This window comes from Arachis hypogaea, chromosome 1, assembly GCF_003086295.3.
Source record: "Arachis hypogaea cultivar Tifrunner chromosome 1, arahy.Tifrunner.gnm2.J5K5, whole genome shotgun sequence".
NCBI lineage: Eukaryota > Viridiplantae > Streptophyta > Magnoliopsida > Fabales > Fabaceae > Arachis > Arachis hypogaea.
Genome location: NC_092036.1, coordinates 105,705,424 through 105,730,199, shown reverse-complemented (window position 1 = coordinate 105,730,199; position 24,776 = coordinate 105,705,424). Strand labels below are relative to the sequence as shown.

The 24,776-nt window shown below is 37.7% G+C and overlaps 1 protein-coding gene across 1 annotated transcript; it reads right to left on the bottom strand.

Annotated features, from left to right (window-relative positions):
• Positions 1 to 1,391: 1,391 nt before the first annotated feature.
• LOC112707174 (guanosine deaminase) lies at positions 1,392 to 3,883 on the bottom strand. The gene is made up of 5 exons (XM_025758805.3): positions 3,611 to 3,883; positions 3,154 to 3,213; positions 2,557 to 2,747; positions 1,889 to 1,993; positions 1,392 to 1,786 (listed from the first exon to the last, which is right to left on the bottom strand). The coding sequence occupies exons 1-5, from the start codon at positions 3,624 to 3,626 to the stop codon at positions 1,598 to 1,600; spliced, it is 561 nt and encodes a 186-aa protein (XP_025614590.1). The 5' UTR covers positions 3,627 to 3,883; the 3' UTR covers positions 1,392 to 1,597.
• Positions 3,884 to 24,776: the final 20,893 nt, after the last annotated feature.

Here is a 24,776-nt window from a genome sequence, read left to right as displayed (position 1 = left end):
ATTAGAATCTGGTAAAGGATATCGGCGCTGCCCTCCTTCACACTAAACCATTCCTTTGTTTCATTGACTCATTCTTCTTCTCCTTCTTCTTCCTCTGTTCATGTGTGTGTTTGATTTTGATGTCATCTAGTTTGGTTTCGCGTTTTCTCCATTGCGTTGACTTGACAAGTAAATAATTTGTATAGCCGCAAATCACATTATCAAACGCAAAATACATACCCCCTATAATAATAATTCAAATCGATATCAGCAACATTATTTGAAAATGCCAATGGGAAAACAAATTGGTGTGCTGGTGTTAGGCATATATGCTATGAATCACAATAAAAAATGGAGAAATGATCGTTAAAACAAATAATAGGAGATTAGGAGGAAAGAGATGGAGCAAACACTCCTCAATTTCATCTATATATCTTCGATATATACAAAAAATCAATTAAGGCCAAAAGACTAATTCGTCGTCACTCGACTAACCCAAATTGGTTACATAACAACTGATTTAATAATTAATTTCTAATATACATACATTATTTTTGTAATTACATTTGTTAGATACAGAGACTAAACTGGAGAAAAGATTTGTGTATTATTGAGTATATTCAAGTTGTTTGAAATGATACAATATAAAAAGGTATTTATAAGTATTAAGAGAATCGTAATAATAAAGATCTAATATTTTATAATAAATATTCAGATATACTAAATAATTCTAATGAATGCTAATTGATCATAATATATTCTAACAACATTGTACTTACTTTCTGAATTTTACAATCTCAGCTTATTCCTTTTTTTTTTTTTAAGAAAAGAATAACTTCATGGGAAAAAGTTATTTGACTTGGTCGTATATCATCTTTTATTATTATTATTATTATTTTGTCACAAATCATATTTAGGTTTCCTTCTTTACTTTATAGTGAGATATGAATATGGTTTAGTCTTGTGAAAATTTTGCATGAATCCACGCCCATTTGTGTTGGAGTTTGCAGTGATCAAACTAGAGTAACTAGGAAAATTTCCAAAACACACTTTTAAAAGCCAAGAACAAAATCACAAAACTTTTAGTCTACCCAACCAGAAAAAAGATCACGTCTCATTTTTATGAAGTAGAAGACTTGGACCTCCATTTAAGGGTTATGTAGCTTACCATGAATGCTATCTGTTCAAAACATGTTAGGCCCATTAATAGTTTTGCCCCATAACCAAAAACAAGAAGCAAAACGGTTCCAAATGTCTGAGTGAAGAGTGTAACAGTAGCATATTCTTCAATCCAGCTAGCAAATACTCGAATAGTAAACCACATTATGAAAATCACTGGTCACGAAAATCATAAGGAACTAAAAGAAAATGTAGCCTTACATTTCAAGTTTCAATATCAGTGGTAATGGAGATGGCAAAGAAGTAAAGAAATGCATTTGATATATCTTCCTGTGTGAAGATTAGTAGTACAACAGAAACAATCCCAATCCTAGCTTGTAAATTGTTACATCCCAAATGAAACCAATCTATTTATCAACAATTTCCATAATTTAAATGAAGCCAATCAATCCGGAATGGCCAATTTTCAATCAGATGTGATGAAATGAATTAAAAAGATCTAATACATTCGGAACTTTTCCTTCGTTTTCTCGAACACCTCTTCCGCGATCATGGCCTCGTTGCCATCAGCTCTTTTGATCTCCAGCTGTGCTTTCTGATAGAATCCGGTACCTCGCAATGCATCTGCGATAAAGTCATCAAACCCAATAGCGATTGCTGCTTCGGCCTTCGCTCCATAAACCAACCTCTGCTTGGAAAAAGAATACTACATTAGGATCTAAACAAGATAGGACTGCATATAGAAAAGAAGAAAAAAAAGAGGAAAAGCATGTCACGCCAAGTTGCCAACCTTAATTCGAGAAAGGTGGATTGCACCGAAGCACATGGGGCAAGGTTCACAAGAAGCATATATTTCACAATCTGACAGTTCTATCTTCTTAAGCTTCTTACAAGCCTGTAAAATGAAAGCAATGCACTAATCAATTCAACTGAAAGCAAAAGCATTTATCAATTTTTATGTTGACATTAATTACAAAAAAAAATTTGCCACATCTAAACCATTGAAAGAAAGATGTACACAGACTAATCAAACCAGATTTTAGTCTCTTTTCTCAACATGTAAAAGGTTATCAAGTATCAACTATCCATTCCGATATCTTGAGTGAGATGGCAGGTATTGAATTTCTGTCTAGTGTCTACTCATTAACCTATTGTTCAACGGAACAAAACTACAAACATTTTTCTATATACCGAAGAACTAAGAATTTTTCCAAACCAAAGTGCAACAACATGTAAATTGTGGAAAGAATGCCGCGTTCTCGACAATGTTGCAGCACATTCATCAGTGTCATCGTTTACGTACTAAAATTCAAATAGAGATCTAGGCATCTAGCTACTTTGTATTTGCTGAAAACATTGGATAATGGTGCCAACGCCAGATAACCATTGTGTTAGATATGTTTAGCAAATTATGCAATTTTCATACTGTATGAGGAAATCATTTGGATTTAATCTTACCTCCCTTATTGCTGTAACTTCTGCATGTGCGGTAGGGTCCGTATGACTAAGAACCATGTTGTGACAACTAGCTACTACTTCATCATTGCAAACTATAACAGCACCAAAAGGACCTCCATGTCCAGAATCTACTCCTTTGTATGCTTCTTCAACTGCTTTTCTTAGAAATTTATGGTCCCTATCCTGCACAGCTAATTAACCGAAAGCAACGAACAAAACATTCAAATCAATGCCTTTTCTTTTCCAAAATCAAACCCCACATGTATGTAGCTTTTGAAACAATGGACATATAATTTGATTACTCAAGCCAAATAAGTACTCCCTCCATCTCAAACTATCAATTAATTTAGAAATTTGATACATTCAAAACTCAAGTGTAAGAAATCTTAATATAAATTGTATCAATATATATTCAATTACCAATGTATCAAATTCACAAAGTGACTATTATAGATCATAAATTCAAGTTTATAAACGGTTACCGAATGAAATGAAAAACACATTACAAATAGAGATGATAGATAGGACCTAATTGTCTCAATGAATCAAGAAGTCAACCCTGTACATTAAGATAGCTGAACTGTGAAGAAGCATTACCTTCTTGGTGACCAGCAAATGCAGAAGCTACTGAAACAGTTCCATCCTTAGTTTCTACAACTGAAACAATCAAGAACACAAACACAAATTAACAGAAAGCAAAACCATTCCTCTGCAAGTTCCTATTTTTTATAATAACTCTATTATATACTTTAATCGATCACATCCAAATACAATAAGGGGTCCACAGTTTGCAAATAAGACAAACAAAACAAACAATTGGCAATAATGCTCTACAGAACAATACAAAGAAAAAGCAACGAACTTTTTCCATGTTCATCAGACCCAGTACTTTAAAATTACAGGATCATACAAACCGATGAAAAGGGTAAGCGTGGAAAAATCCAGAATCACAGAATTGCCCAGAAAAATTGAAACTTGAAATCAGGGAAGCTCAAGAAATTGTGCTTGGAATAAAATCAGGAACCAGAAATGGGAGTTAAAGCGAGAATAATACCGTTAACTTCCTCCATGACCGCGTGGATGTAATCAAGGAAGAAAAGAAAGGGCTTTCGGAGAAAAAAAAAGGAGGAAAACAGAGAACGAAGATGTAAATTGAAAAATGAAAAGTTGTGATTGGTGAAAGATAACACGGTCCACGAAAACACACTGAATATGATCCTTCCGTAAATATATAGACAACAGGGAAACCCCAATTTCTGATTAAAAAAAACCACAAATTGTTTCGAAATTAATTTAGTCAGACAGCAATTACTCTTAAATCTGTAATCAATCATTTTTTTAAGTTACAAGTGGGTTTAATTGTTTAAATTTAATCCCCGGATTAATTTTTCAGTATACATATAAGAACGTTTATATTCAAAATTTGTCATGAACAAAAAAGTTTTGTACATATTAGTAAAAACAATTATTTATTTAAATTTATCATTTAAAAAAATTAAACGTATCAATTCGATTAGATAATTTTGTAAATTTTTTTGTACTATTACTATAATATATTTAATATAAAGATTTATGTTTCTAGATTAAGGATTTTATTAATTTTTCAAACATAAAAGAAGATACCTATTTTAAAATTGAAAAATTAAATTTCACATTAACCATATATATATTTTTTTTGTTGACTCACATTAACCATATATGCTAATAAGTAAATCTATTATAAACTAATAAAATTATTTTTCATGGAAGTATTCTCAATATTGAGTATGAAGACCTCCATTTTATTTTTTAGTTATGGAAAATATGGACATCGAAGTGATTAATACAGTGAAATTACTGTGAGTGTGGAGACTCATCCGACGACTGGAGTTGCAGCTATGTCGATTGGCGAAGGTGAGATACAACAAGAGCACCATTTCTAGAGCTCTTGCTAATCAAGGGAAGCTCGAGAATCAAGAGGATAAATGCGCTAATCAGGATCTTCTTGATTTTGGTCCATAGATGATGGTAAGGTGACCAATAAGAAAGAAAAATAAAAGATATAATACGGACAATAAAAACATAGCTACCCCAAAATATTCTCATAATAATGGATAAAGAAATAAGGGAAACAAGAATCAGGACTTCAAAGGAGGATCTCGTTTTAATGTCTTGATAGAAGAAGGTGCAGATACTATGTAGGGAATTTCTCAACGAAAGGTAGCCCTCTAACGGTCCCATACAATCTGCTCCATGCCGAACCGCTGTACCGCCGGTTGTGATCGGAAGGGGAAATAGAGAGCATGAGAGGAGAAAGCTAAGGGAGAAGAGAGAGATCGGAAGGGAGAAAGCTAAGGACCACCGTCGCTGCTCCTTGCTGTCGTCACCGCCGCTCCTGCTTCTCGTCGTTCAGTCCTCGCCGCCCGCACTGCTACTCGCGTTCTTGCCGCTGCTCCATGACCCTCACCGCCCATCATCGCTGAATTGGATTTTTTGTAAAATTTGTTGTGGAATATCTGAATTTTTTGTTTGGTGATTTTGAATTTGTTGTGGAATATCTGAAATTGTTATGGAATTTGTTATGAATTTGCTGTGGAATATCTGAATGTCATGCTCTGTTAATAAATCTCTTCTTTTGATTTGGCTTGAATTTGGAATATTGTTGCTGCTGAATTTGTTGATTATTGTTCAAAGTGCATGTTGCTTGAATTTTTTAAATATTTTGGTCTGTTTTTCACAATCTAAAGAATCTGAAGAAGATGAAGAAGCAGAGCATAATCTGAAGAAGATGAAGAAGCAGAGCAAGAATAAAAGAGGAAGAATTTTAGTTTTGAATTTTGTTTATGGTTCTGAGTTTTGATTGTTCTAATTTTTTGAGTTCTGATTTTTCGAGTTCTGATTTTCTGAGTTCTGAGTTTTAATTTTCTGAGGTGGGGGTGGTCGTAGGTTCTGGTGTTGATGATGATGGTGGTGACTGGTGGTGGTGATGGGTTTTGTTTTGAGATTTGTTGTTCTTTTGATGATGATGATGATGAATTGATGATGACCATGATGATAATGGTGGTGGTGGTGGTGGTAGGTTCTTGTTTAGCTTGGACTTCTGGTTGATTTTGGGAGAAGTTCTGATGATGATGATGATGACTATGATGATACTGGTGGTGGTGGTGGTGGGTTCTAGTTTGGCGTAGGCTTCTGTTCTACTTCTGTTGAGTTTGGTTGATTTTGGGGTGAAGGGTATTTTCGTCCGAAGGATGATTTTAAAACAAACTGAAACCTTGGAGACCATTTTGTAGCGAAAAAAGGCCGATGACGAAATCGATTTTCGGCCTCTACGTTGGGGACCAAAATCATTCTTAACCCTATTATCATCACTCAGGAGGTTATTCACTCTATGTGAAATAAAAAAGGGGTTAAAGAATGGATGGCTATCAAGATCGATTTAGAAAAAGTGTATGATAGATTGAATATATTTTTATCAAGAACACCCTCGAGGACATTAGCATTCCCTTTTGCATCGCTAATCTCATCTGTACGTGTATTTCCTCAGCCAAGATGAATGTGCTTTAGAATGGGGAGGCTTTGTATGAATTTACTTCGTCTAGGAGAATTCGTCAAGAAGATCCTATTTCTTTGTATATCTTTGTCTTATGGATGGTGCGTCTCACTCAGCTTATTTCGGAAGTGGTCAGTCTTGGGTACTGAAAACCTATCAGACTCAATAAAGGTGGCCTCGATATCTCTCATCCTACTTCACAAATGATTTGATACTCTTTGTTAAAGCCAGTTTGGAGCATGCTCAGATTATTGAAAGAGTTCTTGGAGCTTTTTTGTGTAGTTCGAGTAAAAAAGTCAACAATGAGAAAACTAGAGTCTTCTTCTCTAATAATGTGGGGTATCATATGAGATAGAAAATTAGCGAAGTCTTATAGTTCTAGAGAACAAATGATCTTGGACAGTACCTAGGAGTTCTTTTTCACTATAGGTTCAAGCAGAGCACTAATAACAGAATTATATGTGTTCCGAGGGTTACCTGAAACTATAGGTCGATATCGGACGAGATCTTCTGCGCTGGTCGGAACGGTTGTATCCGATTTGTTGAGCTTGATGGTGATACTGATTCCTTCGTCCCCGGAGGGTGGGAGTACCTGCAAGGGACTCCGATGCTTAAGTTAGCAAGGGTATTAAGCAGGTATTGAGTATAATCAGAGTATGAGTTATACCTGGATGCTCCAGTGTATTTATAATGGTATGGAGTGACCTTTCTGGAGATAAGATAGCTATCTTATCTTTGAGTGAGGTCATCTTATCTTCAAGGGAACCGCCCTTATCTCTATAGGCTTGGACTGCCTTAGGATTTGGGTTGTGTTCCTCTGTTGGGCCCTTTTTGGGCTCTTCCTGATGATTGGGCCGAGCTCTCTGAGAAGAGGTCGGATTGTCCTGACTTGAAGAGGTCGGTCGCTTTGTTTGTAAAACATCCCGGGTCGGACACCTTGACCCAGGGTATGAACAGTGCCCCTGCTCGAGCTTGGCTTTTGCTTGGAGGTCGAGTCTTAGTTTTAGGACTTCGAACTTTCTTGGGTGAAGCCGAACTCGAGCATTTTGTCGATCTTGTCTTCGTAGAGTTCCTTTTTGAATGCGGAGCGTTTCTGTTTCGTTTCTTCTGAAAGCGCGCGCTTTTGCATTTAGTGTTTTTGCCTTAGGAATGCGCGAGGGTTTTTAACGCCCTCATTAATTGGTTTTCAATGCCCCGTTTCTTTTGCTTCTTTTTTATTTTGAACTTTACACATAGAAACGGTTTTTTCTTCTCTTTGTAACTTCCCCTTTTCTTTCTCACTTCTGTTGCTATCGTCTGCCCCTTCACATTTTTTCTTTGTGACATTGCTTTGACGGTCGTAGGTGTTCTTCTTGCTTTTGACGGCAACTCTTGATCTCTTTCGTCTTCGCTCTCCGCACGCTTCTCCTTTTTTCAGGTTGGTTTGTCTTCTCTTTTTTGCTTGATGTTCCGCTGTGTCATGTTTGGTTTTGAAGCTTTGATTTTGACTGAGTGCCTATTGGGAAGCTTGGATTTTTACCGCGCCTTGTTTTGTTACTGTGATGTATGCTTCCATTTTTGTCTTTTCGTATGCTTCTGAGTGTATCTCCCTGGTTTGGCTCTTTAGGATTTTGTCTGCTCTTTTGCTGATTTCTGAACTGTTATAGCCTTTTTTCTTTTGGCAGTTCGTATGATCTTCTTTGCATTTGTTTTTCTTAGGAAGGGTTTCTGTTGAGACGCTGGCCTTGTAGATTTTCCTGAAAGTTTTATTCCCCGATTGCCTCCAAAGGATGCCCCTGGACCTTTGGGTTGTGTTCAGGGGTTTTCCTTTTTATCTGTTATACTGTCGCTGGGTTGTGCTGTTCGAGTTGTTTTGATTTGATCTGGGATGTTTTTACCTTTTTCAGTAATCCAATCTTTTTCTTATTTGTAGGACTAGTTGGCCATGTCTTCCCGAAAAAATATTGTCGAGGCATCTCCTGTGGTTCCTGAAGGGATGTCCGATTGGCTGGACTCTCTTGTCTTGTTGTGTGTTTCTTTAGCTGATTCTGAGTTTTGTGTGACGCTTAGAATGCATCATCGTGTCTATAGCAGTGAGGATCAGGAGAGCAATTACGAGTTAGTAGCACCTGATTCTGGTGATAGAGTTTGCTTCCCGGTCCTGACCCAGGGGGAGCGTCCCTTCTTCTATGCTTATGATTTCTTTTTTGGCCAAATGAATATCACCTTTCCTTTTACCTATTTTGAAACTGACCTACTGTGGTCTTGTAACGTAGCCCCTTTGCAGCTCCATCCGAATTCGTGGGATTTCATCAAGATTTTTCAGCTTGTTTGTCAAGAATTTGGTGTTACACCTTCTCAAACTCTTTTTCTGTATCTTTTTGTGTTGACCAAGCCTGGGACTACCAAGAAGAAGGCTTCTTGGATTTCTTTTAGGTCTGCCCAGGGGCACAAGGTTTTTTCCATGTATGACGAATCTTTCCGGGATTTTAAGAACTACTTCTTTAAGGTCCGGGCTGTTGAAGGAGCCCGACCTTTCTTTCTGGATGAAAATAATGAGCCATGCTTTCCCTTAGAGTGGCAGAGGAACGTAGTGGTATCCCGATATACTTGGGAGATGTTGAGCGAGGTCGAGCAGGCCTTTGTGAATGTTTTGGAGGATATTTGGGGGGAACCTCCTCATTTGGATACTAAAAAATCTTTGGGAGACCCGTCCCTCATTCGAACTGCTTTGGGTACAGTCTTGATATATTTTGTTTCTTGTTTTCTTCCTACTTTTCTCCCAGTGTGATAAATTGCTGTTTTTCATTTTTTAGAGATGGCCAAGAATAATGATACGATGAAGGCTTTCAAGAAGGCGAGGAAAGCTACTGCAGCTCAAAACTTCTCGGCCCGGGCCGATGGGGAGGGAACTTCCCAAGCTCCTTCGAAGCCACCCGTGCCGAGCTCTCCTGGCCCGAGGAGAATGATCCCTACACCTCGGGTCCGCTTAGTGGATCCCCCTCAATCTTCTACTGCTGCTGTGGTTTCTTCTTTGGCCGCCCCTCCTCCAAAAAGACCTCTAACTGTTGAACCTTTCAATCTAGATGCCCCGGATTTTGATCCTATTGGTTTTGTGGACTAGCAGATCGCTCCCTATGGTGCTCTTTCAATGGATGATGTTTCTCTCCTTCATCACTTGGATTTTATAACTCGGAGTAGTGTTAAGATGGCTCATGTGGGAGCTGCTTTGTATCGCACTGCCCAAAATCTGCCTCTACATGCTACCAAAGCTTTTATGGAGGAAGCTAAGCAAGAATTTGATCAGATGAAGGGTCTAAAGGAGGAGTTTGAAGCGGAGGTGACTAAACTGAAGAAGGAGCTGGAGGGGGAGAAGGCCAGCTCTCTTGCCCTGGCAGCCTCTGTGCGATTGGCTGAAGATGTGGCTTTGAAGCACAAAGAAAGCTACGTCACGTCCTATCGAGAAGTGATACGTCTTCGGGAGGAGCTCGAGTCGGTCCAGGTTGATTATTCCGAGCTTCAGGGTCATCTTGTGGACAGCGTAATTGCTGCGTATGAGAACTTGAGGGAGCAGGTTCAGGTTATCACTCCGAGAGCTGATCTTGCTCTATTTAGTTTGGATAATGTTGTGAAGGATGGCAAGATTGTTCCCGAGAACCCTGATGATGATGACGATGTTAAACCCCCCTCTGAGCCTACTGCTAAAGCTTCTGTTGTGTCGTCTTCTTCAGCTCCTGCTTGTTCTATGGCCGATCCTGAATGCCAGATTTGGAATCGGAATGACGGGATAGTGGACGCAGTGCCTCTCCAGACTCGCCCTCCTTCACCATGTACTGATGCTGCCGAGAAGCCCTCGGGTGCTTGATTTGACTTCTGTAACTATCTTGTGTAGATAGCCCAGTTTGTGGGCGTTTAAACTCTATTTTTTGCCACCTTTTTAGTTGCAGGTTTTAGCAACTTTATTTTGGTAAACAAAATAGCTTTCCGGCTTTGTGGGTTGCATTTGTCAGCCTCTGATGCTGGCTTATTTTTATGACTTATATCATATCTGTTTGCGCTTATCTTGGTGTTTTCGTAGTCTTTTGAGAGTGTCAGCCTGACTCCTTTGCTTGACGCCACTTTCAACAGTGTTTTCTTACCGAGTTTGCCGATTTCCTCAATTTGGGTTTTGCCCGTGTTGTTTGTATGTAGCTTTTCCTTTTAAGATATCGTTTAGGAGTAGCTTTATTGTGTCGGATCCTGTCGAGCTACTTGGTAATCCTCTTTCTTGGACCTGGTTCAGGTCTTTTTCAGGGATTACCTTTTGTAGCTTTGTAGCTTTATATTTTTGGGCCGACTTTCACCACGTCGGGCCCTGTCGAGTTACTTGGTAATCCTCTTTCTTGGACTTTGTTAAGGTCTCTTTCAGGGATTACCTTTGTAACTTTTGTAGCTTTATATTTTTGGGCCGACTTTCACCATGTCGGGCCTTGTCGAGTTACTTGGTAATCCTCTTTCTTGTACTTTGTTCAGGTCTCTTTCAGGGATTACCTTTGTAACTTATCTTTCTGGGCCGACTTCGTCACGTCGGGCCCTGTCGAGTTACTTGATAATCCTCTTTTTTGGACCTTGTTTAGGTCTCTTTCAGGGATTATCTTTGTAACTTTATCTTTCTGGGCCGACTTCGTCACGTCGGGCCCTGTCGAGTTACTTGATAATCCTCTTTTTTGGACCTTGTTTAGGTCTCTTTCAGGGATTATCTTTGTAACTTTTTGTAGGAGTCCGACTTCATCATGTCGGGCTCTTCGAAGTTATAGTAATCCTCTTTTATAGGGTTGGCCAGACCTCTTTCCAGGGCTTTACTTATAACTTGGGTTGTTGTGGCTGATCCGACCTTTTGTGTCGGCCAATATTTAAGTTATTTTATAGCAATCCATTTTATTAGGACCTCGTCAGGTCCTTTCTATGGATCACTTTCTATAACTTTTTGCATTATTCTATTTTTATCTCTGCCGATTTTGTAGAATTTGGGTTTTAACCTTCGTTTTTATCGTGATCGCACAGTGAATTTGGTTTTCACTTTCTGTCGACCTGTAGCTTTATAATTGGACGATGAATGTTTTCAGAATAATACGACTTGAGCGTTTGTAGAGAATCTGAACAAATTTTATTAAAAAAGAATGCAAATATACATGAGGAGTTAATTTCCTAAGTCGGGTGATTTGTAGGTCTTGGCTGGGCGCCTCATTAAAAAACCTTTTTTAGGAAAAAGATTGCGCTCTGTCCTAGATCTTTTATCATCCCTAGCTATAGTAACTTCTTAGGTTGCAGGCGTGCCATGACCTAGGAAGCTCTCGCCCGTCGAGTTCGGAAAGCCTGTAGTAGCCCTTTCCCAGCACTTCTATGACTCGGAAGGGTCCTTTCCAGTTTGCTGCCAGCTTTCCTTCTCCAGGTCGAGTTGTTCCTATGTCGTTTCGAATTAGGATGAGGTCATTTTCAGCAAAGGCCCGCTGTATTACTTTTCGGTTGTATCTGGAGGCCATTCGTCATTTTAGCGCCTACTCCCTTATCCGAGCTCTTTCTCGGATTTTCGAAAGTAAGTCGAGCTCTTCCCTTTGAAGTTGGAAATTGGCTTTCTTACTAAAGTGGATCACTCTGGGTGACCCTTCTTCGACCTTTACTGGGATCATCGCCTCCATTCCATATGCTAATCGGAAGGGTGATTCCTTTGTAGTGGAATGTGGCGTCGTTCGATATGCCCATAAAACCTGTGGGAGTTCCTCGGCCCAGGCTCCCTTTGCATCCTATAATCTCCATTTTAACCCTGCTAATATGACTTTGTTAGCAGCTTCACCTTGTCCATTGGCTTGAGGGTGTTCAACAGAGGTGAATTGTTGTTTTATATTTAGGTCGGCCACTAGTTTTCTGAAGCCTGCGTCTGTGAACTGGGTACCATTGTCTGTAGTGATGGAGTATGGAACTCCGAACCTTGTGATGATGTTTCTATATAGGAATTTTCGACTTTTTTGAGCTGTGGCGTTGACTAGGGGTTCTGCCTCGATCCATTTTGTGAAGTAGTCTATTCCTACTATGAGGAATTTGACTTGTCCTGATCTTTGAGGAAAATGTCCGAGGAGATTGAGCCCCCATTTTGCGAATGGCCAAGGAGAGGTTATGCTGATAAGTTCTTCTGGCGGGACGGTGTGAAAGTTGGCATGTTTCTGCCATGGTGAACATGTCCTTACAAATTCTGTGGCTTTTTTTTTTGTAGAGTTGGCCAATAAAATCCTGCCCGAAGTACTTTTTTGGCGAGTGCCTACGCTCCGAGGTGATTGCCACAAATGCCACTGTGTACTTCTTCTAGGACATCTTTAGTGTTGGAAGTCGGCATGCATTTTAGCAATGGTATTGAAATCCATCTTTTATATAAAGTATTATTTATGATGGTGTAGTATTATGCTTCCCGTTTTAACCTCTTTGCCTCTTTCTCATCTGTAGGGAGGGCTTCTGTTATGAGGTAATTAATTATGGGGTCATCCATCCCTGATCGTGACCTGTTATGGCTAAGACTTTTTCTTCTTCTGAGATTGATGGATTCTGTAGAATTTCTTGGATAAGGCTTCTATTCTTGCCTCCTGGTTTGGTGCTAGCTAGTTTTGAGAGTGCATCGGCCCGGGCATTCTGTTCTTGGGGTATGTGTCGAATCTTATACTCTTCGAGTTGTCCGAGCTGTTTCCTGGTTTTGTCCAAGTACTTTTTCATAGTGGGATCTTTGGCTTGGTAGCTTCCTGTTATTTGTGAAGTGACTACCTGTGAGTCGCTAAAGACGATAAGTTTTTGAGCTCCAACCTCCCTAGCCAGCTTTAAACCAGCTAGTAGTGCCTCATATTCCGCTTGATTGTTTGAGGCAGGGAACCTAAATTTGAGGGAGAGTTCGATTTGGGTTCCCTGGTTGCTCTCAATATTTATGCCCGCACCACTTCCTATTTTATTTGAGGAACCATCCACATATAGATTCCATTCTGTGGGAATTTTCAGTGTGTCCGTGAATTCCACAATAAAGTCGGCCAGATATTGGGATTTGATGGCCGTCCGAGATTCATATTGAAGGTCGAATTCAGACAACTCGACTGCCCATTGCAAGATTCTGCCTGCCAAGTCTATTTTCTGTAATATTCCTTTTATGGGCTGGTTGGTCCGAACTTTAATGGTGTGAGACTGGAAATATGGGTGAAGTCGTCGAGATGTTATTATGAGAGCGTAAGCGAACTTTTCTATTTTTTGGTAGTTTAGCTCGGATCCTTGTAATGCTTTGCTAATAAAGTATATGGGTTGTTGCCCGCTGTTGTCTTCTCGGACCAGTGCTGAGGCTACTGCCCGATTTTTCACCGTGAGTTACAATATGAGTGGTTCTCCTTCCTGTGGCCGACTTAGTATAGGTGGCCGTCCCAGGAATTTTTTGAAGTCTTGGAAGGCTTGCTCGCATTCTGCTATCCATTCAAACTCTTTTCCCTTCCTTAGAGTGGCGTAGAAGGGGAGAGATTTTATTGCTAACCCGGCCAGGAATCTGGACAAGGCTGCCAACCTCCCGTTGAGTTGTTGTACCTCTTTGACACAAGTTAGACTTTTCATGTTGAGTACGGCTCTGCACTTGTCCGGGTTTGCCTCGATTCCTCACTGTGTGATCATAAAACCCAAGAATTTACCAGCTTCTACTGCGAAGGTACATTTTGTGGGATTGAGTCGCATGCCGTGTCGTCTTATAGTGTTGAATACTTGTGTTAGGTCGGATAATAACATCTCTTCATTTTGCGTCTTTACTAACATGTCGTCCACGTAGACCTCCATGATCTTTCCGATGTGATCCGAAAAAACTTTGTTCATTAATCTTTGGTAAGTGGCAGTAACTTGCCTTTGGGGTTAAGAATGAGGTTTTTTCTTGGTCGGGTGGGTACATTGGGATTTGGTTATATCCCGAGTATGCGTTAATGAAAGAGAGGTATTTATATTCGGAGGAGGCATCTACCAGAGCGTCGATGTTTGGGAGCGGATAAGAATCTTTCAGGCAGGCTTTGTTGAGATCGGTATAGTCAGTGCACATTCTCCACTTCCCGTTTGACTTTTTGACCAATACGACATTAGCAAGCCATAGCGGGTATTTGACTTCTCTTATGAAACCTGCCTCCAGTAGAGCTTGTACCTGTTCTTCCACAGCTTGAGAGCGTTCTGGTCCTAGCTTTCTACGCCTTTGTTGTACCGGCCGAGATCCTGGATAGACTGCTAGCTTGTGGCACATTAGTTTAGGATCTATGCCTGGCATGTCTGCGGCCTTTCATGCAAAGAGGTCGGCGTTGTCTCGTAGAAATTGTATGAGTGATTCTTTTATGTCTCCTTTTAGGAGTGTGCCGATATTGGTTGTTTGGTCTGGGGTATCCTCGATCTGGATTTTCTCTATTTTTCCTTTAGGTTGTGGGCGGAGCTCTTCCCGCCTCTGAACTCCACCGAGCTCAATTGTGTGGAATTCTTCTCCTCTGCCTCTGAGGTTTAGACTTTTGTTGTAACAGCGGCGCGCCATCTTCTGATCTGCCTTTATCGTGGTTATTCCTCCTATAGTTGGGAACTTCATGCATAAATGTGAAGTCGAGACTATTGCGTCGAGCTGATTTAACGTTGTCCGACCTATTTGGGCATTGTAAGCGGAACTTACGTCGAATACGATGTAATCTATTTTGAGTGTTCTTGACTGACTTCCTTTTCCGAAAGTTGTGTGGAGCGAGATGTATCCCATCGGTTGAACTGGGGTATCTCCTAGCCCGAACAGGCTGTCCGGATATGCTCTGAGTTCTTTTTCTTCCAAGCCGAGTTTGTCAAAAGCAGTTTTGAATAAGATATCGGCAGAGCTCCCCTGGTCTATCAACGTGCGGTGAAGATTTGCGTTTGTCAGTATAATAGTGATGACCATGGGATCGTCATGCCCTGATGCGACGCCGGATGCGGCTTCCTTGGTAAAAGTGATCGCCGGGATGTCGGGTGCTTCCTCCTTTTCTGCGACGTGATATACATCTTTGAGATGTCTTTTGCGAGATGATTTAGAGATTTCTCCCCCAGTGAATCCACCATGTATCATGTGGACATGTCTTTCTGGCGTATGAGATGATCGCGCGGTTGGTCCGACATCTTCTGCTCTTCTTCTTTTTCTTTGTTCATCATCATGGGTGGCCAGATATCGATCTAGCTTTCCTTCTCGTACGAGTTTTTCTATGACATTTTTTAAGTCGAAACACTCATTGGTGGAGTGCCCGCGGATTCGATGGTATTCACAATATTCAGCCCGGTTTCCTCCTCCTTTTTTGCTTTTGAATGGTCGAGCTGGTGGTATTTTTTCTGTATTGCAAACCTCTCTGTATACATCCACAAGAGACACCCGAAGAGGGGTGTAATTGTGGTATTTTTTATTTTTTCTCCATGTCGATCTTCTTTCTTCGAGGTTTCTCCTAACCGGGAGTTTTCCTCCATGTTGATATATTTTTCTGCTCGTTCCTGCACCTCGTTCAGAGATGTGGGGTACTTTTTTGATATAGATTGACTAAAGGGCCCTTCTTACAAGCCATTAATGAGTCCCATCATAGCGGCTTCAGTTGGTAAGTTCTGTATATCCATACATGTCTTGTTGAATCTTTCCATGTAGTTATACAGGGTTTCCCGTTCTCCTTGCCTGATTCCTAATAAGCTCGGAGCATGTTTGGCTTTGTTCTTTTGGATGGAGAATCTGGCCAGGAATTTCTTAGCCATGTCGTCGAAACTTGAGATAGACCCAAGAGGGAGATTGTCGAACCATCTAATTGCTGTTTTTATTAAAGTAGTTGGAAAGGCTTTGCAACGAACTGCATCTGAGACGTCGGTGAGATACATTCTGCTTCTAAAGTTTTTGAGATGATGGCTGGGATCTGTAGTACCGTCGCATAAGGTCATGTCTGGGAGTTTAAATTCCTTTGAGATTTTTGTCTTCATGATCTCTTTGGTGAATGAATCTTGCTCTTTTCGTGCGTTATCTTTGAGAGTGGATCGGCTGGCTTTGGTCTTGACATCGGCTTCAAGTTTTAGGAGTTTGCTTTCCAATTCCCGGCATCGCCTTTTTTCTCTTTGTAGATCCTTCTCAGCCTCTCGTTGACGTAGAGCATCTTCCTCAAGTTGTTTTAACCGATCTTGAAATGCATCCAGGGTTCCCTCGTTTGGGGAGTTCTTCTTATTGTTGATATGGGGAGTATCTTTTGGTGTGGTGTCCGCATTTTTATGCGGCGTTCTTTCTTCTAGATCTGAGGTGTGATCTTTGTCATGGTCGTCCGCCATGGTAGTGGGATGACTTCTAGGTTCCCCGGCAACGGCGCCAATGTTCTGAGGGTTACCTGAAACTGTAGGTCGATCTCGGACAAGATCTTCTGTGCTGGTCGGAACGGTTGTATCCGATTTGTTGAGCTTGATGGTGATACTGATTCCTTCGTTCCCGGAGGGTGGGGGTACCTGCAAGGGACTCCGATGCTTAAGTTAGCAAGGGTATTAAGCAGGTATTAAGTAGAATCAGAGTATGAGTTATACCTGGGTGCTCCAGTGTATTTATAATGGTGTGGAGTGACCTTTCTAGAGATAAGATAGTTATTTTATCTTATCTTATCTTTGAGTGAGGTCATCTTATCTTCAAGGGAATCGCCCTTATCTCTATAGGCTTGGACTGGCTTAGGATTTGGGTCGTGTTCCTCTGTTGGGCCCTTTTTGGGCTCTTCCTGATGATTGGGCCGAGCTCTCTGAGAAGAGGTCGGATTGTCCTGATCTGAAGAGGTCGGTCGCTTTGTCTGTAGAACATCCCGGGTCGGACACTTCGACCCAGGGTATGAACAATATGCAAATTAAATACAAGGCACAACAATTGAAAAGCTACCTCACTATCTTTGGCATGAAGAAATACCTTGGTGAAATATGTCCTTTCTACTTTATCTAGTTATACTATGCAAACTGCTTATTTACATGCTTCTACTTGTAATATGATTGATCTTAAATGCAAGAATTTTCTTTGGAGTGATATGGAGTAAGCAAAAAAGATCTATTTTCTCAATTAAAAAAATGTTAGCAAACCCAAAAATGCGGGGGGTTTGGGTACTCGGCATGCTAAGGACCTAAATCATGCTTTGTGATGAAAACTGGATGGGGGCCAATTGAAAAAAAAATACTATCTTTGGGCAAGAGTGTTAAAGTCTAAATACCGATGTGGGGGTGGATATCCTCCTTGGTGTAAGAAGAAAAATAATGCCTCTAATTTGTGGAAAGGGATTTGCAGAGCTTGGGGCGATGTCGAGAGGAATACCATCTGGAAAATAGGCGACAACTCGAGAATCAAATTTTAGGATCATCAATGGATTCCAACTTTTGAAACTCTAGAAGACCAGCATGCTACCCAGGTAAGAGATAATAGTTATTCAAAGAATTATAACGATGGTGCCGCTGTTGCCATGGAAAAATAAAGATCAGATTGTGCGGGCTTTATCCCCAGACGGAGCCTTTAGCCTGAAGTCTGCTTACTAAGCCTTTGAAAACATCCAAAATCACCCCGGACCGGGTCTTCAAGATTGCATGGAATTGGAAGGGCCCGGAGAATCCGAACGTTCCATTGGCTGGTTGCGAATGATATTGTTTTGACCAATGCTCGTAGATTTAGAAAGCATATGACGAAAAATTCAAACTACCCAGTATGCCAGTCAACAGAAGAATCCACTGTTCACGTTTTTTGTGATTGCCCCTTTGCAAAACATGTTTGGAAACTTCTTACTCCTGCAAAAGTGGCAGGAAATTTCTTCAATGGAAGTATGAGAGAGTGGCTCATCTCCAACTTTACCAAAAGAATCGATCGATTGGACTTGCTATTTTGGTACGGAGGTCTCTTCTCTTTGGTGGTTTAGGAATAAATAGGTCTTTAAAGGCAAAGACACCCATCCAATTGCTGCTACGAACCACGTCAATGCATGCACAATGAAGATTCTTAATGGCATCAAAAGGAATTTTTTACCGAAGAAGATTATGAGTATTATCGGAAATCTAAGACGTTGGCATCAACCTCAAGAGCATTGTATCAAGTTAAATGTGGATGGGTCACTTTTTTCTCAAATTAATAGTGCTTCTTGTAGGGGTATATTCAGAGATCACTTGGGGAGCTTTATTAAGCTTTCTCTTGCAACTTGGGCAATTTTACCATCATGCATAAGTTTTGGGAGATTAAAAAATATTTTCAAATAACAGTAGCAAATGATGTTTAAACATTGTTGTTGAATTTAATTCATCCATGGCTCTCCAGTTTATCAAGATGGGTTGCCCGAGTTATCATCCTTGTGCAATTTTTGTTCAAGACATCTTAATTCTTAGCAGGCGCATTTCGAATCTCGATTGGAACTATATCTTGAAAAAGGCCAATGTTGTTGATACGGCCGTTACAAATTCGATGTTATAATTCGGCATTATATACAATAACTCGGCATTATGCACCATAACTCGGCACTTTACGTTATAACTCGGCGTTATACGTTACAATCAGACTCAACGGACTACATCCTGAAAGTCCAACCAGACATTATCACTTATTAAAACCTATTAACTGCTCTTCAAATCAAATGATCAATAGAAATATAGTCGACCTATTTTATCTCACCTATAAATGTATGATATTTTATCTTCAAACGATACGTTGAATTCTCAGTACTAACTTAAGCATCGAAGTGCCTTTTGCAGGTACACTCCCCCTTTGTTCATACTCTCCGTGACGTGATATCTCTCTGGACGAAGAGCTCGGATCATCCCAGCTTATAGCTCGGCATTGAAGGCAAAACCTCGGTGTCGACTCCCTTAGCCGAGGTCACGTCCAAGTTACCAACACAATAAACTATTGGCGCCCATCGTGGGCCTCGAAATAAACACCCTTCTTTCTATTGGCCCCATTTCCTTCCCGTGGCTTCAAACTTACATGCACCTTTGTAAACAAAGGTCATATAATAAATCATTAAGGCCCGAAAAAGAGCTAATCTGTATCTATCATCTCTATTTGTCGATCTATATCTGTCATCTCTATTTTCTGATTTATATCTGTTATCTCTATTTGCCAATTTATATCTGTTATCTCTATTTGCCAGTTTATCTCTATTATCTCTATTTGTCGATCTATATCTGTCATCTCTATTTTCCAATTTATATCTGTTATCTCTATTTTTCAATTTATATCTGTTATCTCTATTTACTGATTTATATCTGTTATCTCTATTTGCCAGTTTATATCTGTTATCTCTGTTTGCCGATCTATATCTGATATCTCTATTTTCTTATTTATACATGTCATCTCTATTTTCCTATTTATATCAATTATCTCTATTTGCCGATCTATATCTATTATATTTATTTTTCGATCCATATATATCATCTCTATTTGCCGATCTATATCAGTTATCTTTATTTGCCAATTTATATCTATTATCTCTATTTGCCAATCTATATCTGATATCTCTATTTTCTGGTCTATATCTGTCACCTCTATTTTCCGATTTATATAAGTTATCTCTATTTGCCGATCTATATCTGTTATATCTATTTTTCGATCCATATCTATCATCTCTATTTTTTTATCTATATATATCATCTCTATTTTTCGATTTATATCAGTTATCTCTACTTGGCGATCTATATCTGTTATATCTATTTTTCGATTTATATCAGTTATCTCTATTTGCCGATCTATTTCTGTCATCTATATTTTTTGATTTATATATGTTATCTCTATTTTCCAATTTATATCTGTTATCTCTATTTGCCAATTTATATTTGTTATCTCTATTTGCCGATCTATATCTAATATCTCTATTTTCTGATCTATATCTATCATCTATATTTTCTATTTATATCAGTTATCTCTATTTGTCGATCTATATCTATTATATATATTTTTTGATCCATATCTATCATCTCTATTTGCCGATCTATATCTGTTATCTCTATTTGTCGATCTATATCTGTTATCTTTATTTGTCAGTTTATATATGTTATCTGTATTTGCCGTTCTATATCTGATATCTCTATTTTCTAATCTATATCTGTCACCTCTATTTTCTGATTATACCAGTTATCTCTATTTGTTGATATATATATCTGTTATATCTATTTTTCGATCCATATCTATCATCTCTATTTTCTGATCTATATTTGTCATCTCTATTTTTCAATTTATATCAGTTATATCTATTTGCCGATCTATACCAGTTATATCTATTTTTCAATTTATATCAGTTATCTCTATTTGCCGATCTATATTTACTGATCTATATCTGTTATCTCTATTTTCTGATCTATATCTGTTATCTCTATTTGCCAATTTATATTTGTTATCTCTATTTGCCAATTTATATCTGTTATCTCTATTTGTCAACCTATATCTGATATCTCTATTTTCTGATCTATATCTATCATCTCTATTTTTCGATTTATATAAATTATCTCTATTTGCCGATCTATATCTATTATATCTATTTTTCGATCCATATCTATCATCTCTTTTTGTCGATCTATATCAGTTATCTCTATTTGCCGATCTATATCTGTTATCTCTATTTGCCAGTTTATATATGTTGTCTCTATTTGCTGATCTATATCTGATATCTCTATTTTCTGATCTATATCTGTCATCTCTATTTTCCAATTTATATCTGTTATCTTTATTTGCCAATTTATATCTGTTATCTCTATTTGATAATTTATATCTGTTATCTCTATTTGCCGATCTATATCTGATATTTCTATTTTTTTGATCTATATCTGTCATCTCTATTTTCCGATTTATATCAGTTATTTCTATTTGCCGATCTATATAAAATCACGATAACTCTTCAATTCAAAGTCGCATCATTTACACATGCGCAATCAAACTCAATCTTCAATTCCGAACTATGACTACAACAGCCAACAAATTCAATCAATAATCATACAAGCATAAACACTTATCCATTCGCGATAACTCTTCAATTCAAAGTCGCATCGTTCACACATGCACAATCAAACTCAATCTTCCATCAAATAACCAAACAAAGGTGAACTAACGATAATTCTTCAATTCAAAGTCGCATCATTTACACATGCGTAATTAAACTCAATCTTTAATCAAATCACCAAAGGTGAACTAACGCAATATTCTCGCTCAACCAATTCACTTTTATCAAAATCGTCTCAACAACTATTCAAATTAACTATTCAGTTTCATGAAAAACCTAACCGTTGATTTAATAAATGCAACGGTTCAAAATTACATTGAAAAAAACCAAAGGCACAATCAATGACAAATACTAGTACACTTTCCAATACACGTTAACTTTAAATAAGGTCTGAAATTCAAAAGATTTTATTCCTTGTTTTAATAAAGCATCTTGAACTGGGGGCTCCAAGACTAACTCAATGGCCGAGTTATGGCTCATCAAAAGCTCAACCTGCTTCATTAAAATACATTCCCAAGCCAAATTTAGGGGCTATGATACGGCCGTTACAAATCCGATGTCATAATTTGGCATTATATACAATAACTCGGCATTATGCACTATAAATCGACACTTTACGTTATAACTCGGCGTTATACGTTACAATCAGACTCAACGGACTACATCTTGAAATAAAAACGTCAGACCAGACATTATCACTTATTAAAATCTATTAACTGCTCTTCAAATCAAATGATCAATAGAAACACAATCGACCTATTTAATCTCACCTATAAAGGTATGATATTTTTATCTTTAAACAATACGCTGAATTCTCAGTACTAACTAACATCGAAGTATCTTTTGTAGGTACACTCTCACTTTATTCATACTCTCCGTAACGTGATATCTCTTTGGACGAAGAACTCGAATAATCTCAACTTATAACTCGACATTAAAGACAAAAGCTCAGCGTCGACTCCCTTAACCGAGGTCACGTCCAAATTATCCATACAAGAACAGTTGTTGCTGACATAATGGTTAAAAAGGGTATAAACTTTTTATTGGACTTTATATGTTTGATGTCCCCACCTCTCTGATATCTCTCAAGTTTTAGCTTTTGATATGTATGGTTGTTTTAGACTTAAAGATTTGTAAGTTTACTTGTGGCTTTTAGGTTTCTGATTCCTCGGATTTTCAAAAAAAAAAAATTAAAATAGCTATTAATTTCGAATCTTATATTATAAGCTATTTTCTTGTGTTCTTATTTAAATTTATGATTGAAATTTATTTTAGGATTTAAATTTGCATGTATAATTAAAATAATTTTTTTACATAAATATTTAGATATTGCATTGAAATACATAACTCAATTATCTAGTATCTTAAAAAATTTGAAAGCATAAATCTCAGTGAACAAGGAAATAATAATAAACTCTCTAGTCTAACTAAAATACTTGAACTAAAAAAAAGAGCATGTGATGTGAGTTTTATTCCATGGGATGAGAGTAAAATAATGAGTCAAATGGTATGATGACGTTGGCAATAATGAATCTTAATGAAGTATGAAAGAAAACAAGTGGTGATGGTGGGGATGAAAAGTGAGAAAACGAAGCTTCCTTCTGTTTCTATTTCTTGACTCACCTCTCGTAAGCCCCTAACATGGCGCATCCCATATTTTAATACATTTTTTGCACGTTAAGGTTAGGTAGCAATGTAGCATGTTCATAACCACACAAAAGTATAAGAATTAGGTAGTGACGTTAATGTGAATGTGATATGTATGTTATAATCAATCCATCTGATCTCATAGTATCATCAAACACGTTATAAATGTTCGTTATTTGTTAAAGTTTTCTTTAACGTAGGTTCAATGAATTGCACTGGGTGATTTTTCTTATTCATAGAAATGGAAGAAAACACCCAAGAAAAGGATCCATTTATATTTGGACTTTAGTTAGAAAAAGTTATTTGTTTGACTTGAAAAGACTTCTAATTCTTTTGATTCTAGAAAGTCTCAAGCAGTAATAAGTAATAAGGACGATTTACTTAAATAAATTAAGTAGAAAAAAATTTATTCAATTACATATTTTTTTATAATTTTATAGAAATTGCTATTGGTAGTAACAGTTTAAAAAAGAACATAAACTGTTACAGACAACAGTAATTTCTGTAAAAGGAGGTTTGAGCATAAATTGCTACGGCCAAAAGTGGTTTATGTGTAATGCAGCGTGAATATAAATCGCTGGAGGCAGTAGTGATTTACGTGTAATGTATTGTATGCATATGGTGTTTATTGGCTATGTATACCCATTCAAGGCATTGAGGTAGTAATAGAATGCTATTTTTCACTAATAGATGATGAAGAGAGTTTTTTAACTCTAGTACATTGCTCTAGTAAAATTAAGAAAAACAAAAGGTACAGATGAAATTTACGAATAGAAAACCGTTTAGTAAATTTGCGAATAGAAAACCGAATAAAAAATAGAGTTAGATGTGTGTGGGATAAGGAAAATAAAAAAATTATTTTACAAGCAAGAATATTGAATAATTATGTGGATAATAAATTTTGTGTTCCATATTTGTTGTAATGTTTTTTTTAAAAAAATATTTTATTTTATTAAAAAAATATAAAATTTAAAATTCAAAATATAAAATTCATTATCAATGTAATTATTCAATATTTTTATAAAATAATTTTTTTATCCATCTTATCCCACGTACACTCAACTCTATTTTGTACATTCTATTTTTTTATCAATAGATTGGGTTGGACCTAATTTTAAGTATCTCAGATAGATTGCCATCAATAGAATTTAAACTTGAGACCTTTAAAATGAAAAAGGAGAGATATGTAATGGGAATTAAAGTTTGGCCATGATACGGACTTAAGTGGCATAGCAAGAATATTGCTTTTAAAAAATTTCAATCCAAGTAATTTTGGTAGGTTCTCTTTTTTTTTTTGTATAGAATTCGGTATGCTTTTAACTGTTCGAATCAACCAGCAATATATTTGTAGGATCATGTAAGAGAATTCACAAGAGCAAGCCCAGAAATGAAACAAAAACACTTCGATAGAGCCCAATCATTTTATATAGACTGTAGATGAGGCTTTATGTTCCTTTCCACATTAGGGAAAAAAATGTTCTATATTGATATAGAAATAGCAGCTTTAAAAAAGGGAAAAGAAAAGAAATAGCAGCTTTACCGTAAAAAAAAAAACCATTAGAACCTATGTAAACAAAAACTCTGTTCAGATAGTTTGTTTGTGTTTCAGCCAGGTCAGCTTTTCTAGCAATGGGCCAGAAAAAAAAAAAGGGTGGTGCATAACCATCTACAAATAACATTTGTTGGCATACAAAAAAAAGGTGAATACTCATTCTGACCCGGACAATTGTTTCAAAAGATCACGGTGTCCCCAGCTGAAAAAAAAAAAATTCGGCCCTTAATCTTTTAACTTTGTGAGACTGATTAGTCCATTTACCAATAATCTCTCTCTTTTAATTAAAATCAGTTGATTTGTCCGTTAAGTGTCAACTAAAATTGACAACCTTTTTTTGTTAAGAACTTCGTTGTCTTTTAGTATAATTGTCAGAGGTCGTTTATGATTTTTTTCTTTTTTTTGTTACCTTTTTCATATACATTATTTAAATTTGTTGTGCAAAAATTAAAAAAAATTATTGATTTTATATTTTTTACTTATAAAAATTAAATAGAGGATATACATATTAGAATGA